The sequence below is a fragment of the Anabrus simplex genome, chromosome 1, assembly GCF_040414725.1.
Source record: "Anabrus simplex isolate iqAnaSimp1 chromosome 1, ASM4041472v1, whole genome shotgun sequence".
Classification (NCBI taxonomy): Eukaryota; Metazoa; Arthropoda; class Insecta; order Orthoptera; family Tettigoniidae; genus Anabrus; species Anabrus simplex.
The window spans coordinates 152,863,646-152,880,879 of NC_090265.1; the positions used below are offsets into that span (position 1 = coordinate 152,863,646).

A 17,234-nucleotide genomic window follows, 5' to 3' on the forward strand; every position below is an offset into this window, starting at 1 on the left:
TAGCCTCCTCAGTCCTTATGTAGCATATGCTCTACATGTGGTTTTCTTTTTTTTTCTTTTTTTTTTTAATTCGTTAGGGCCATCTATGGACCACGGTGCTTGTGTTTTAGCTGTTTCTTGAAGTCATCGTCGTTGTTTGCCACAATTGGTGTTCTTAGCGGCTGGTTTGGCAGCTGTTTTCTTGTTGGTACCTCGAGCTTTCCTGATGGCCCAGTAGTCCTTCATTTTCCGGCTAAATTCAATCTTACGTTCCTCAGACCATTTCCTGGTCTCATCTTTTGGTCTGTGGGTAACTTCTGTGAGGGATGTTACAAAGGATTTAGTTTTAAGAGTTGTATGATAGTTACTCCGATCAGCTATGTCGTTTTGATTTATGTGGAGTTCCGAAAGGTCCTTCTCCACTTGCTTCATCCACACGAACCCAGTAGCTTTGCCCTTGTTAGCAGCCTTGAAGATCCTATGAGATAATCTATTTGAGTCCATTCTGGATAGGTGTCCGTAAAAAGCCAGTCGCCTTCTTCTGATGGCATCTATGAGATTTTCTTGGTGTTTATATAGCTCACGATTTGGTTGATACCATCGGCTTCCATCTGGTAAAATTCTTGGTCCCACTATCCGTCTCAGGAACTTTCTTTCTTGTACCTCGAGGGCTCTTAGTGGGGTCTTCTTAGTTAAATATAGACACTCTGCTGCATAGAGGACTGACGGTCTGATTACTGCATTGTAGTGTCTTAGTTTGACATTCATCGACAGATTTTTTGAAGCATACAGCTTTCTACAGGCATGGTAAGCCTTATCTAGTTTGAGTCTCCTGTGTTCAAGAGCCATTGTTTCGCTGAGGTCCTCTGAGAACCATTCCCCAAGGTACTTTACACTTTTGACTCTCTTGATGTAGATATTATCACTGACTCTCATCTTTCCAGGGGCATCTTTGATGTTAGTAACAAACTCGGTCTTTCCTATGTTGATCAAAAGACCCGTTTTAGCCGCTATTGAGTGCAGTGTTTGGAGCTGAGTAGTAGCCTCCTGTATGTCATTTGCCAATAAAGTCAGATCGTCTGCAAAGGCTAGGCATGGTATCCTCAGGTTGTCTGCTTTAATCCCCATCCGTAATCCAGTGTTCTCTGGAAGGAATCTCATCCACTCTCTAATTATCTTTTCCAGAACGCAGTTAAATAATATACATGAGATGCCATCTCCTTGTCTCACCCCTGTTTTAATGGCGAAACTCTCTGAGAGTTGTCCTCTAAACTTTACTCTGGCTGTGGTATTGTGCAAGGTTGCTTGCACTAGCCTGTTGATCTTGTCGTTAAGTCCTAGTTCTCTTAATGTATTGTAAAGAGTAATTCTATCTACTGAGTCGTATGCTTTCTGGAAGTCGACAAATATAGCTACCCATTGTCGAGCTCTTGATTTGCTGTATTGAAGGATGGTCTTCAGATTTTGTATCTGCTCGGTACAGGACCTCGATGCTCTGAACCCTGCTTGATATTCTCCTAACTCTTTATCCAACTGTCTTGTGACATGGCGTTCCAGAATCTTGGAAAATATCTTATAGGTAACAGCAAGGAGTGATATTCCTCTGTAGTTACTGGGATCTGTTTTGCTTCCCTTCTTGTGGATTGGATGGATAATGGCTGACGTCCAATCATCTGGGAGCCTCTCACTAGTCCATATGTCCAGAATTACTTTATGTATGCTCCTGAAGGTGTGTTCTCCGGCATGTTTTAGCATTTCTGCTACTATCCCGTCTTCTCCAGAAGCTTTATTGTTCTTGAGTAATTTAATTACATCTCTGACTTCTTCATACGTTGGAGGAGGGATAAACTCAGTATTGGGGTTAGTTGGTTCTGTAACTTGGAGACGTTCAATAGGTTCTTCTGCATTTAAGAGTCCTTTGAAGTAGTTAGCTAGGGTCTTGGTACAATCGCTGTCATTAAGACACAGCGATCCATCTGGTCTCTGGAGATGTAAAGCAGGGGAAGCGAATTGGGTTGTTTGTTGCTTGAGGCCCTTGTATAGATCTCTAGAGTTGTTCCTTACAAAATCCTCCTCTGCTTGCTTAATCAGTTCCTGGTTGTGCTTCCTCTTGGCCCCTCTTATGATGCTCGACGTAGTTTTCCTCTGTGCAATGAAGGCTTGTAAATTAGCTTCGTTCTTATGTACATTCCATTTGATCCACGCTAGCCGCCTAGCTTCTATAGCTTTATCACATTCGCTGGACCACCACGGATGCTTGTTCCCTTTAGGTCTATTGGGGATTGTTTCCTGAGCCGCTACTGTTATGGCATCCCTAAGTTGATCCCATTTTGTAGATGTGTTAATCCTGTTGGTATTATGAATCAGCCTCTCTTGGTAACTAGTGCTGTCTTCTTTGAGTTTGGTGATATCAAACCTAGGGATCTTCGTGTTTTTTGCTAACATACCCGTGGTCTTTATTAGTGGTTTCAGGTTCGTTTTAACCAGAGACAGGTAGTGATCAGAGTCAATGTTGGCTCCTCGTATCACTTTGACATTCATAATATCCCTGTGGTGCAGCTTGTCTATTGCTACGTGGTCAATTTGGAATTCACCCATCATGCTATTTGGGCATCGCCATGTCATTGCCTTTCTGGGAAGGTGTTTGAAAGCTGTAGACATCAAAAGTAATCCATACTTGGTGCAGACACTGATTAAGCGTTCCCCATTTTTGTTGGTTCTCTTATGGGCAGGATATCTTCCGACAATCTTCCGGTATTTCTGTTCTCTACCGATCTGGGCATTGAAATCTCCTAACAATATAGTCGTATGATGATTTGGTACTTTATCAAGGGTTTCTTCAAGGGCATCCCAGTACTGGTTTGTCATTTCTGGGTTTTTCCTGTTAGAGTCATTGGTAGGAGCGTGGAAGTTAATCATTGAGTATCCCCTATTCTTGCATCTGAAGGAAAGCACCGATGTTCTATCGTTTGGTGATGAAAAGTCAAGTATGCTTTTAACCAGTAGATGGTGTACTGCGAAACCAGTCCCAAGGAATGGTACATTTTCCATTACTCTATTACCAGGTTTCCCTTTATATATTCTATATCCTTGAGACTCTATGGCTTCTTCGTCCGGAAACCTAGTCTCTTGGAGAGCTGCTATACTGATGTTCTTGTCGTTCAGTACATCAAGTGTATGCTTAAGCTTTCCGGTCTTGATCAAGGAGTTTATATTGATTGTGGCTAGATACGTAATATTTCGTTTCAAGTTTCGTTTAGATCCGACTGGGTCACATGAAGGTGTAGGTCCCCCAGAATCCGATGACCTACTTGTGGATCGTCTACCACCTGAGGTATTATGTTCATTAAGTTTGTACTTCATGTTTGATACAGTCTATCACACAAGTGATTAGGTTAGGTCACCCGAAGGTAACAAGTTTTTAACTATCAGGGTTGTAAGCCCTGAAGCCCCCAGCACTGATCGGTTCACTGACCCAGTTTCCGCTGGGATTGGTTACCCAACCTCCACTGGGTTGCTCAGTTTAGCAGGGACACCTCGTGCAGGTTACGTGCTGGAGTTGGAGTGAAAGAGGCTAGTTGGATTCTCTTGCTGAATCCAATATGTTATGTTGCAGATGGCCGGCAACGACGCATTTCACTCCCTTTTGTCCGGAGTCACATGGACTCCCCCCAGGTTCATTCCCGGAGCCGTGGTTTTCTTTATTTATAATAATACAAAACAATTTAAAGCAAAAATAATAATGGTAGGAAAGTCAACTGAGTCCTGATGTAGCATATATGCTACACGTCATAAAACAACTTAGTGAAACATACTACATTGTTTGGAAAATTTTAAAATTTATTTGAGAAAACTATAATCCATCGAGTGCAAAAACAAGCTTGGGACTGAAGAGGTTAATGGGGGAATTGGAATGTTCATTGATTGGAGATCATTGGATTGCATTTATACAGCTTGTTCTGAAATAAAATTCTGGGAATGTACATCATAACTCAAGACTTTAATAAGGCTTGACTTGATCGACTCCCAGGCACCCTTTTCTGTTCGATGATAATGAGGCATGGACTATATACGAAGGTTGAAACTTAAATAGTGGCAACTATTTATTTACAACAGATACAAAAGAGTTACATGTTAGCAACCTTCACTGTCCTTCAATGTAGTCACCAGCGTTGTGTATAGCCCGTTGCCAGGGATGTGGAAGTCGTAGTATACCTTTAGCAGAGCCTGTTCTGTTCATGGTGAGAATGGAGCAGTCTTCTGCCTGTCGAATCTCTGCAACAGTTCTGAAGGGAATGCTCGCGAATTGTCTGGTTTTGATCACTGTCCAGTAACTCGGGAAGAGCATGCATGTCTTCTTCACTCGTAGGATGACCTGCCCGATTAATGTCCGCCACAGTTTGCCGACCTTCCTGGAAGGCTTTTACCCAACGTGCCACTGTTGTGTAAGGCAATGCAGATTCCCCGCAAGCCTCTTGAAGACCTTGATACTGCTGTGCTGTACGACCTCTGGCACATTCAATCTTGATCCAACTCTGTTGTTCCTGTTTTGAAAACATAGTGACACGTTAGACCGCTTGCTCACATGTGACTGTGTTTCTCTCGCTTGTGCACACGCAGGTGATGTGGGAAGGGAGAGTCCATATGCTCTGAGGTAAGGTAGGTATGTAACCAACGTGTGCTATCAGTGACAGTATTAGATTCCGTTGCATAGCGTCTCCACAGCAGTGTTGCCACTATTTAAGATCCAACCCTTATATAATACGTGCACCCTCATTGCAGAGACCCCTGTGAGCACCACATCCAAGGTGAAGTTCCGAGAACTGGCACGAAGTTGAGTTTCAAATTCAAAACCGGAGTCCAACGAGATGGACTATCATCCATTTTGCTCAACCTGATGCTTGACAAGATCATAGAAATCTTGAAAAAATAAAATGAGAAATGTAAGACTTCATATAATTTGTAGAATTTATAGAAAGTTAGGAACATATCAGTTCACATTAACCCATACACTTACTTTATAAACATCAGTTCCGGACCTTTAAATTACCATTTGAATGGTGTTCACAAGTTCCACGCAAGACTGTGCTTAAATGATATCACTACAATTACTGGCTCAAATGTTGTCAAACGTTCATAGAAATACTCAAAAATAATCATTTCTATGGAATATGCTACATTACAGTGAAAAATGTGAACTATGCATTATAAACTCGCCTAGTAATTCTTGTTAGTGTGAAATATCTTGAATCATTCAGGCATGTGAAGAGCTACTTCGCAGACCTCGCACTCCCATGTTTAGGCGTAATTTTGATATTTTGAAAAACCAGGATTTACCCCTGAAATTCCAGTGAATGGTATTTTGGTAGTAGGAATACCTTGCAATGGACAAGCAGATTCCCATTCCCACTCTTCAACTTTGTTTTTTCTTACGGTGTGCCGGAGCATTTACATTCATAATATTTACATCTCCTTCTTCACTCGTATTATCACTAACCTCACTAAGCACATATAACATATCCACATCACCAGATTCACAGGAGGAACTTTCCGATATATTATAATCTTTTTCACAATCGCTGTTCAGTAAAATATCCATGACTTCTCGTTCGGTAATAGCCTTGCGCGTGCTCGTCATTACTCACTGAATACCCGCGACATCAGCTCAATGCTGTCTTCCATTTATGCGGTTAATCCCCTAAACATGACTCAAATACAGCTGAAGAAACTTCCTTCAGATATAAAGAATGATTGTAATGCCATCTGTTGAGTTTTTAATGTACTATCTTCCATTTACCATCGATAAAGCAGGACACTATTACCCCATCGATTCGACAGTTAGGTAAGCCGGTGGGTTAACAGGTTGGTTCCATGAACATGAAAAATTATTAGCTACAAATGTAAAGAGTATTGTGTAGGATTATGAAATCTTTTTCTGCATTGTAAAAATAGGTCAATCTGTTGCCCATGTAAAAGCAACTAATTTGCTGTTTTACAATGTTCTATGTTATTCATCTACCTGTTGTAATGTAGGAATTATTCCCACATGTGGAAGATGTGTTTTAAATATTTCTGTTATCTGTGTGAACATTTTCCATTCATCAGGAATTCATTTCAAGAGAACCTGGGAGTGTTGTTCTGCTTTATTGGTTAATTCATTGAACAATTTCTGTTTCAGCCATGGCTGAAGAACAGTTGGAAGAAATGGAGATGGGTGTAGAGACCGAGGCAACTTTGCCTGTTGTTCAGCCTGCAGAGTTGCCTGAAATCAAGCTGTTTGGACGCTGGAGTTGCGATGATGTGCAAGTATCAGATATGTCTCTTCAGGTATGTACATTTTCATCTTAGCTAATCGTGTAAACAAATTCTAAACTGACCATCAGATAAGATGTACTGTATTAAATGATTGAAAGCTTGTCCCTTTCGGAAATGATCTATCCAAAGATAAACAGCCAATTTTAGTTAGAGGTGTGACTGCGTCGAGCTTGGATACACTCATATTTTCGATGGCATTGAATCATAAATCCTTGAGAATATCATTGTGAGGAACTTCTTTCCATGTACCATTTCTTGAAGATTTGTAGCTGGAGGCTGGTATGACAAACTCATTTCAGTGGTATCCCGAACAGGCTCTGTAGGAGATGGATCAGGGAAACGGGCAGGCCACTGTAGGGTCCATGTATCTCTTCAGGCTTCTCTGGTCTGATTTGCATTGTGTGCTCTTACATTTTCATGCTGGAATATGTCATTTGGTAGGGTGACCATAACGGTTATGACAAGAGGGTTTTCCATTCTTTCCACATATCAGTGGGCAGTCATTGTTCCCTGAACAACCACCAAATCAGTCCTGGTGTTCCCCGCACTATAATTCCAGGGGTTGGAGAGATATGCCCCTCTAAAATCAAAGATGGATTTGCCCTATCGCCATTTCTTCTACAGACATGCTTGTTTTTCTGACAGCCCACGATAGAAGCAAGACTCATAACTAGAGCCCGGATTTCCATACACTATTAAATCTCAAAATATGTATGCATTCATGCACTATCATATGGCAGAATATGCACTATAAAAATTCAGTTCCTCTTGAAACATTGTACAACTACAATTTCTTCAAATTGTCTTGATTTAAGCTCATCCGTTTATCTGTCAACATATTCTTAAACACAGAAAATGATCTTTCTGTGTCACAAGAAGTGATAAGTGCATACTTCAAAGGAAGACATTTGGGACAGTGAGGTAAAATTGTACTACGTCTTTTGCATTTTCACCACAGTACGTCTTATATATTAGCTCGATGAATTCAAAATCAGGATTTGAATGGATCTATCTCTAGTTGCAGCAGTTATTTCTCCGTGCGATGATTGCAGGCACATTTGAATGTCCTCAATAACTGGTAAGTGTTGTCTACTGCAATAATAAAGATGTGTGACGAGTGAGAATTGCGGGTAAGAGAATCGAGGATAACAACGGAAGAAGGTTCAGTGCAAAACCAAGGTTTGTAAGCTACTATCTTAGTAACGCGGCGACACAGAAGTGTGATACAAGTTTTGTTTTGTTCGTCGAACAGGTTCAATTTATAGCAATGTGTAATCGGGACATCTTATTCCTAAGAATTACCAAGATTACATCAGTGTTTACTCGAGCAACAGATCAGAAATGATTCATTAATTGGATTATAGGACCTCTACCGTAAGTACTAACTTTGGTTGTCACATAGGATGCCAGGACTGCATTCTCTCAGTCTCTCCCAATAACAAACATACTGTAAAATGTGGAAAAATGGTCCCAAATTCTGCAAAAGTTACTATCATGTAAGTTAACATTATATATGCGCCAGAGTCAGAAGAAAAGTCATATTATGCAAGATTAAACATCCAAATATTCGCTATTAAATCCAAAATCTTCAGAATATGCATTATGCATGCATTTTCTTGAAGAAAAAGCAAAAACATGCAGGGGAAAAGAATGGTTATTTGGAATCATTTTAAGCCATAAAACGAATATTTGCAAAGTTTGAGAAGTGTAACCAGCTTATATAAAAACATGCATTTGCATGGAAATCCGGGCTCTATTCATAACCAAACTTCACAGAATGCCGCTCATCAGCCCAGTTTTCTCTGGCTATATGCTGTGCAAGTATGTACTGTTTGTGGTATAACGTCAAAGGTACACGCCCCAAGGGAAGTCGTGATCTGCTCATATTTCTATTGTTGTAATTTGCCTATTCATCAGGGTCATTCACACAATCTGACAATCTTCTCTTGCTTAATAATCTGTCAAGATTGACCTGTTTCTGGTCCTCTCGCTACAGTATTCTCCTAAATCTATCTCCTCACCACTTGTTCTGCAGCCAACTCTCTGGACTGTATGATGCTCCAATGGCCCTCTTGAGAGGCTGGTATGGCTCAGAATCAGAAAGGCAGGTACAGTTTGGTTGTGCACATTATCTAAGCATGCTGTATCTTCTATCTACCTGAAACATCACAGTATCTTATTCCATTTGTCACAGCCAGTAGGTGCATCACTTATACATAAAATCTTAAGCTTGTGTGAACGGCTTTAGTGCTTCATAACTGTGATATGGTGATCAGATCATCTACTTCGCATGGGGGTCGCATACAGAACCACTAATTTTGTTACATTAAGCTAAGGTTTTAGTCGTACAGTACCTAATATGCTGTAGCCCGTGTAAAACAGGCACAGGCAGAATGTCTGCTAATACTTTGACTTTTAAAGATAAAAATTTCATTGTTCCGTGTTGAAAGTATTAACGGTAAAATTGAATAATTGAAAAAGAGGTTCAACCTATTCAATACATAAGAGAAAGAAATGTAGTGATTACATTCTTAATTAATAGTAATAGTAGAATAGTAATTCTGGTATGAAGCTCCCACACATCAGAATCAGTATGCAACAGAAATCAGTCTGTTCAACACTTGTGTTGTTCACATTACGGTTTACTCGTTAGTTATTTCTTTAAATTCCGAGACGTGAAAGCTAACATTCAATTTCATTGTGGAAAAATTGGAGTAGCATCAGTCCAGTGGCTTCTGTGGCAATCGTTCCACTTTTCTTATTCAAACAGTCACCTAACCTAACTTAACCTTATATGAATCATGAAGACATATTTTAAGCGCCAGTAGAGTAATGATAACCTTTTCGCTGTAAATTTACATGGCATTAGCCTTTCTGGAAATTAACAGGGTGCGGGGAAATACCGTGAAGCCTCGTTAATGTGCTCCTCATTGCGACGATTTCTCGCTTAACGTCTCGTACATATGAAGGCCTGATTCACGTCGTATAAAATCTATATAAAAATGCATCACCTATCGCGTCACAAATTTTCACCATTACCGTTTAAAATTATTGTATTTTTCCTAGCCCTTGTAAAAGGAATGTAATTTCCAACACAGGTTAGAGCCCTCGCCACGTGAGGCAGGTCGGGGAGCGTAGCGGGAAAACGGGAAATAGCCTTGAATTCCTGAACTTTACCCTGTAAATTACACCGTCTAGAAGCAAGCCTTTAGCTTCAGGAAAGTTCAGTTTTGCTTTCTGGTTTTCATTGATATTAATAACCCAGTAAGCATGTTTATGCGTGTATTTCGCTTTCCATTCGGTAGTTGGAAATTTATTGTGTATTGAGTTATACAGTGAAGGATAGTGAATATTTGTTGCGTGATAGCATACGTACGGATTAGGAACATAATTGTGTGAAGTTGACTAGCGTAGTGCATATTTGTCGTGTGGTATGGATACTGAAAGTCGTGAAATCACTGACTAATGAAGACTAAATTTAAATACGGTAGGTGGACAGGCATCCGCATTTTTCAACAGTTGCGGGTATGTTGAAACTCGCGCCTTTGAGTTTCAACTCTAATCGATCGAAGTGTTGTTGCATTCAAGTTGACATTCAGAGTCATTCTCTGGTTAACCTCTCAAGTAATTCATGGCCAGAAAAAAGTGTTTAATAATCCACTGGTGTGAAATATGAGGCTTCAACTGACATTTGATTTAGAAAAGATGTGTGATCTGAAATGATGTGCTGATACTTTTATGAGGCCCCAGTGCAAACTTTTTTTTATATCTGTTTGGTGTTTTACACACCTTTTAATACACTGTTGGTATTTAAGGTTTGCGTATTTGTTTTCTCGTCTTTTTCATATCTTTTAATGCTCTCATCAAATCTTTATGGAAACGGTAGATAGCCGATAACTTTCACAGTACCTGTACATACACGACGTAAAATACACGCATGTCTAGAAAGAAAGAAAAAGAAGCATAACAAGTGTTTACATATATCTGTTGGTTAGTTTTTATTCGTGTATTCAGCAGTAAGTTTTCTCACTTAACACATTCTCTTTCCTCTGCAAAAATATCCCAGTAAGGACCTACTGAATGAACTAACCTCCAAAATCAGCCATCCACTCTGCACCGTATTTTGAGGTGTGTCACGTTCTTACTTAATTTCAGTACATAGCATTAAAATTACGTGATCGTTTATTTGAACCTTTATTTCTAACTAGTTAACTACTGCTATCGGCCACTTTATTTATGTATTTATTGCAAAAACATGTTCTTTTTTATTTCAAATTGTGTTGACAGAACACTAGTCGACGAGTATTACTAATCGACTCCTACATCACCTACGAATTCGGTCGTTGGTGAGAGCTCTCTAGGGCACATAGTGAGGAAACTAACTGAAGATGATCGATCGCATTAAAAATACAATTAGAAATACGAAAGGACTTCCCATCAATACTTATTTATTGCACTTATTATGCTACAGTACCGGTTTCGACCCCCTACATAGGGTCCGTCATCTTCAGCTGAACAATACATTCACATATAGATCATGAAGCTTGATTAAGATTACATTGTCTGGGGAATGCATACCTGCCAACTTTCATGGTTTATCCGTAAAATTTACGGAAATTGCAGCATTTTACAGTTTTACGGATGGACGGTGTCATTGTATAACTTAGCGGACAAAAATTTGCAATAACATTCGATAAACGTTCCACTTCCGTACAATCAAATGTTTGTGTGGGTCGAAGCACGCTCGGTCTTGGTCGAAGGCATGTCCACGATAGCAAATACAGTAGATATAATACGCGACACTTATGGATTTCGCCTTGCTAAAATGGGAGACAATTGACAGTGGCGCTCCTAGTGACTTGACCTGAACAAATCGTGCTAAATTCAAATATCAATGGAAATGTATATACGGAAATGGATAAATAAATTACGTCTAGAAAGTGTTATTGAGATATTACCTTCGAAGTTGCTAAAGCAATTCTGGATAAATGAATGAAGAATTATTTAAAAGGTTATTATTCAAAGACTGAAATTAGACACATCAAAAAGATCCATTTCAGTGTCAGACATGGGTTTCAATTTTTCAAAGTGATTTTAGTATAAGTTCTGTTTTATTCAATATTTTTGTCCTGTAAACATTTTGCATCCACAGTATTAACACTCGTTAATATTTATCAATACGTTTTATGTAAGTTATTGCGACTCCTTAGACCATGTGTGTTTTAAGATTGATTGAGGCTGATGATGCCCAATAAATAGTGGGCGAAACATGTTCCCTTCAAATTTCTGATAATTTCCATGTGTATTTAACCACACTATAGTGGAATAAATTGTATTGAATAGATGGTATTAAAATTGCTCCTTGTATAAACTTTGTGATAAGCTGGGGTATGTCGAAAATTTTAGATTTTTTGTCGCGTGTGAGTTTTACTGATAGCCCTTTTCAAAGGTTGGCAGGTATGCCAGTGTTTAGCCCCCATGTGCTATCAAGCCCCAGGGTATGTCGAAAATTGTTAGATATTTTGACACACGTGAGTTTTACTGATAGCCCTTTTCAAAAGTTGGCAGGTATGTCCATTCTTCCGAAACAGTTTCAAGCATGAACATAACTTTTTTTTTAATGGAGGGTTGTCTTCTATTTCCTAGATGTTAATATATATTTCAAAACATTTACCCCTTAAAAAGTATTCATTCCTCCATTACTGTTCGATGTACAAAATCAAAATTTCACAGATTGGTCGCTTTTACGCCCAAGATGTTAAATCCGATATGGTTTAAAACCTTCAAATTCTTCTGTACGAGGTTCGAGTGAGTGGTAGATTATAAAAGAAATAATCACTCCCACAAAACTGTTTGACGTACAAACTGAGTACATATTTTACAGGCTCAATTGACAGTGGACTCTCCAAAATGTAAAACTTTGAATAATAACTTTCATTTTAAAGCTGTAGCAAAGCCCAGGTATCTTACTAGTACTACGTAAGTAAAGTTATATTGAATATATATATTATTGTTCTGTCAGTGATGGGTACTGTATCTAGTGTATCATAATTTCAAAGCTTACTTTATAGACAAGGTAGCTGTGTAAATGGCATCATACACCCATGGTTAAAATACCCATCTTGAAAGTGTTTTATAGAGTCACAACTCCTGAATATAAGCCTTATAGAAGGATTGTGGAGCAGCAATTATGTAATGTCTAAAATCCTGCAAAAAAATAGGTATTAGGAATTCATACTGACACTGATAAGAGGTGCCAACCTTTGAAGTGGCTTTTCAGTAACCCCCTTTCCCAGAAAATGATAGTCAAATACAAAGCATCCTTCTCTGTTCCCGATAATGGCACCCCCTTTTCCCTTACCGACAGCAGTCTGTTCTAAAGTATATCATATTACACAATAAAATTTGCACATTACAAATTCTGTCATAAAACATTTTTTGTATCTTGTTTCGCACCCAGCAGCTGTGTGGGTTTTCTTGAAGCATCCTTCCTCCTGTGAAATCATTGTTGTCTTCTGAACAATAAGCGATTCCAATACAGATGTGCCTAATGTAGGTCTTGAAATCCTTGTTTTATCCTATTAACACTGAAAACTTTCTGTGGGAGAGATACTATCCAGTACATGTAATACTGCAATAATACATGACATTTTGTAATGGAGAAAAGCACAGTAGTGCTCCTTAATTCACAAAGAATTTCCCAAGGCTCATGGGTAGCAAAAAAGAAGTGACAGTCGAAGATCATTGCCAGCTCGAGCATTGAAACTAAGAGGATTGAGCAGTAATGATCAAAACAATTCATTTTTCCTTCTTTCCTTTTTTTCCACATAGATATTTTTTTTGGTGATAATGTCGCTTTTTTATAATAATTTCCCCTCTGACCGTTGTGCTGTGATCGCGAGGGCAAATTCATAATAGTTGGCACCTCTGTGATAATCCTACATGTATTCTAAATGGGACATCCCTTAAAAAGCAAAGCTTAAAATATTACAATAAAACCTTATTAATTCAAAGTCGTTGGGACGCTAAAATCGGACTTCGATTACATGATTTTGAATTAAGTCACCAACTCATAATTCAGAAATGCCAACACTTATGCCCTTCCATTTCTTCAGAGATTTGGTGCTTGAGAGATTTCATACTCAGCCATCTCTCGTTTGTTTATTATTTCAGTGTAATTATGCCTTGAAGAAACCCCTGCAATAATTGTGTGTGTTATTCATTTATTTTTATAGTTTATTTCATCTGGGTTCCATTTTGTTCTTGACGATACAACCATGTGGATTAGTGTGCTTTACATAATTTTTGGACCTTATTGTCTGAAAACTGGTTATGAATTGAACACTTGTGTGCTGATATGACTGGTGATTTTAATAATAATTCCATCAGCACTGTTTTAACATAATGGCTTTGATATTTGATGATGATTACCTGTGTGTCTTTCTGTAGACATCACCAGTAACTCCCAAGCACTGGTAATGAAGTTACTAATGGTTTGACTCTTAAGAACTTTTTGATTCTCAATAGATAATGTTTAGATTTGGATCTTGCGATGAAGGGAGTACTTTGACTTTATTATGATGTCATCCAAACAAGGATATTTTTACATGATCATTGATGTGATTGTAGCCATGGTACCTCCACTACTCATAGAATCCAAACCCAAGGGATGTTATCCCTATTGTAGTCATTCACTTGAATTGCTGTGGAAGTATGTTTAGTTTTCTTGCTCACATAACTTCCTTGATAACTACTCTTTTGTGCTTTAGAGGGTATTAGAAGTCATTGTTCAGGTACTTATCTGCTAATATCTGTTCTCTATAGATCACAGGTGGGTTTTTTGTTCTTGTAACTTGAATATCCTATATATTTCTATATTAATGAATATTTATTGTGAGAAAACTCTGTTTAATGCTTCTTATTCTGTCATTTTATATTGCATCAGGAAAAATGTATAATGAATTTCCAGTGATAAATTGAACCCTTTGTAACCTTGTAGTTCTCAGAGGTTTCATTTTCCTACTGAGCGAGTTGGCTACATGGTTTCAGTCACGTTGCATTTGGGAGATCGCAGATTTGAATCCCACTGTAGGCAGCAAGAAAACTAAACGTACTTCCATAGCAATTCAAGTAAATGACTACAGTAGGGATAACATCCCTTGGGTTTGGATTCTATGAGTAGTGGAGGTACCATGGCTACAATCACATCAATGATCATGTAAAAATATCCTTGTTTGGATGACACCATAATAAAGTCAAAGTACTCTCTTCATCGCAAGATCCAAATCTAAACATTATCTATTGAGAATCAAAAAGTTCTTAAGAGTCAAACCATTAGGTTTTTTTTTTTCATGGTTTCATATTCTCACACCAGGCAAATGTTGGGTTGAACCTCAGTTTAGACCATGGTCACTACATTTCTCAATCCTTGTCCTTTCCCTTCTTTAAGTTGTCAAAAAGCCTTGATGTGTTGGTGCGATGTTAAACCATTTAAAAAACATTCTTCTTCACTTGGATATCATTGAGCAAGATGATGAGCTAGACCTATACTGTTCAGTCGAACTAGGAAGATCAAGTGTTGTTAAGACTAGGAATAAAATTGTGTGAACTGGGTCATTTTGTAATTGGTGACAATTTTGTAATTGTTGTTATAAATTTTAGGATTATATAGCTGTGAAAGAAAAGCACGCGAAGTACTTGCCTCACTCTGCTGGTCGTTATGCAGCGAAGCGGTTCCGCAAGGCTCAGTGTCCAATTGTTGAACGTCTTACGAACTCTTTGATGATGCATGGTCGCAATAACGGAAAGAAGCTTATGGCTGTTCGCATAGTGAAGCATGCCTTCGAGATTATCCATCTGTTGACGGGCGAGGTAAGTTAACTTCTTATTTGTTCTTTATCTCCATATTTTTACACAAATATATTGATTGATGTGATGGTTTAACCCTTTAAGTTGCAAGTTACAAAAATCAAAAGTAGAAATTTTTATGAAACTAAAGTTTGATAAATAATTTCTAGGCTATTCAGGAGGTTGGATATCACTGAAAGTTCATGTGAAGATATTTAGTAAGAGTCAAACAATTTTGTGAGATTCATTAGTCATGAATTTTTCAATTTGTAGATTTAATTTTACTGTGCATTTAATAAACCTGAACAAATCTTTAGTTGAGATTGAATTAAAGAAAAGGGATACATAAGATCTGAAATAAACACAGAATTAGCTTTTTGCACCAGATAATTTATCATAATATCATACTGCAGTTTGTCTCGTCCATGTTTCATAGTTTATCGCTTCTATTATAGTCTGGAAATTAAACCTCAGTCTGTACGTCGAGTATGTGCTGGTGATCCGAAGCATTTCATTCAACTCCTTTATGTGATGTGTGGGTAAAAACAGGCTTGTGATATTCCTTAACCCTTTCCCACAGACTTATCTTTGACTCGCTGTCTGGCGAAACCTAGACTAATAATTTGCTTGTCGGGTGTAGTTGTGGAGTACCTTCACTAAATAATTTATTCTGTAAAAACCACTTCTTAAGATATCGCTTTCAAATTTTGTAACAATGGAAAATACGCTATAGTTATTCTAAAATGGTACAATGAGATCACCTAATTACACGCATGAACCTCTCCCCCCCCCCCGTTCGGAATGATACATCAAGAAGCATCCAGTATAGAACATAATGTTAAATTGCTCGACCTGATGGGGCTCTTATTGTCTTGGTAATGCACAGAGGAAGATAAATTGACATTAGTTGGAATATTATGTAATTACGTAGAGGCCCATAGTCCGAAACAGAATTAACTGGAGGATTAAAACTGATAATTATGTTTTGTACAAGTAGGCCTAATATTTTAAAAGGAGACAGTGTCTGAATGAATATTTTCTGTGCTTATTTTAACCTTTCAAGTGGTACATTTCTTTTGAGTAGCTACTAACACAGTGGCACATTTTCCATAAGGTACTGGGAAGTAACATACAGTGAGATACTCTTGTGTAGTATAGTATTTTTATCAGGTTCAAAAAGTACAGAATATGTATCATGCAGTCAAAAATGACCATAGTACGAGGGGCAGAGTGTCTGGCTCGCTGCGGAAATCAACGAGAACTTGCGCTGGGATACTTTTAATTGGTCAGGTTTAAGAAACAAAGTTTCACTAACAAACAAGGAAAGGGAATCTAGCTCAGTGAGGAAAGCAGCGGGAAACCTAAAATAACATAGTCCTGTGTAGTCAAGTATTTTATCCGATTTTAACTCTGCTATTCAAGTGGTCCAGAATAGGTTTCAATTTGTACAGTTTCTTCTGACCGCAAATGGCGTCATCGTATGCTTCGTTATCGACAAAGTGTAAGAATTTGAGAAGGAGATGTTATCTTTCAGAGTACAGCTCCAAAAATACGGGGTTCTCTAATGTCTGTTTACAGAAAAGTAGCTCTTGTTGGCAGGTAGATGAATAATGCTTTGCAAGAGAAAGAATGCAAGTAAAGTCATAATTTCATTTTTCATGTCAGTCCACTGATTCACTCTTGAATATAGTTTCAGGGTTGGTGTGCTTTCTAAAAACTGTTGAGCATTCCGGTTGGTTTCCCTACTTACTAGTTCCGCTAATTCAGGAGTGATAAACAGTTGAAAATATTTTAGCGGATTATTTAAGTCGTCAGTTTGTACTTTTAGTCCAGGTTGTGCCTACCTTTGTCCATACACCTAGGTGAATACCACCACTAGTGCTACCATCATGTTCACTTGAGTCGCTTTCACTATTACACTCGCTATATCCTGACATTTCAACATTAATTTATCAGATGACGCATCACTTTCCGAATTGTCACAGCGTAACAAATCAAACAGTTCTCGCAGACGCTTCTGAGCTCCACTTGCACCTGCCATAATACACTATCTACCACTCTCAGCAGCCTTGCGGCCGGTACTGGCTGGCTGC

General features: G+C 38.4%; 1 protein-coding gene across 2 annotated transcripts in view; it reads left to right on the top strand.

Moving 5' to 3' along the window:
* LOC136885213 (small ribosomal subunit protein uS7) overlaps positions 1 to 17,234 on the top strand; it is a 46,954-nt gene that overhangs the window by 19,121 nt on the left and 10,599 nt on the right. For both annotated transcript variants that reach the window (XM_067157648.2, XM_067157658.2), the window contains exons 2-3: positions 6,158 to 6,306; positions 14,956 to 15,165. In XM_067157648.2, the coding sequence (XP_067013749.1) occupies positions 6,160 to 6,306; positions 14,956 to 15,165 (357 nt within the window). In that variant the 5' untranslated portion in view covers positions 6,158 to 6,159. The remainder of the gene's footprint in view (positions 1 to 6,157; positions 6,307 to 14,955; positions 15,166 to 17,234) is intronic.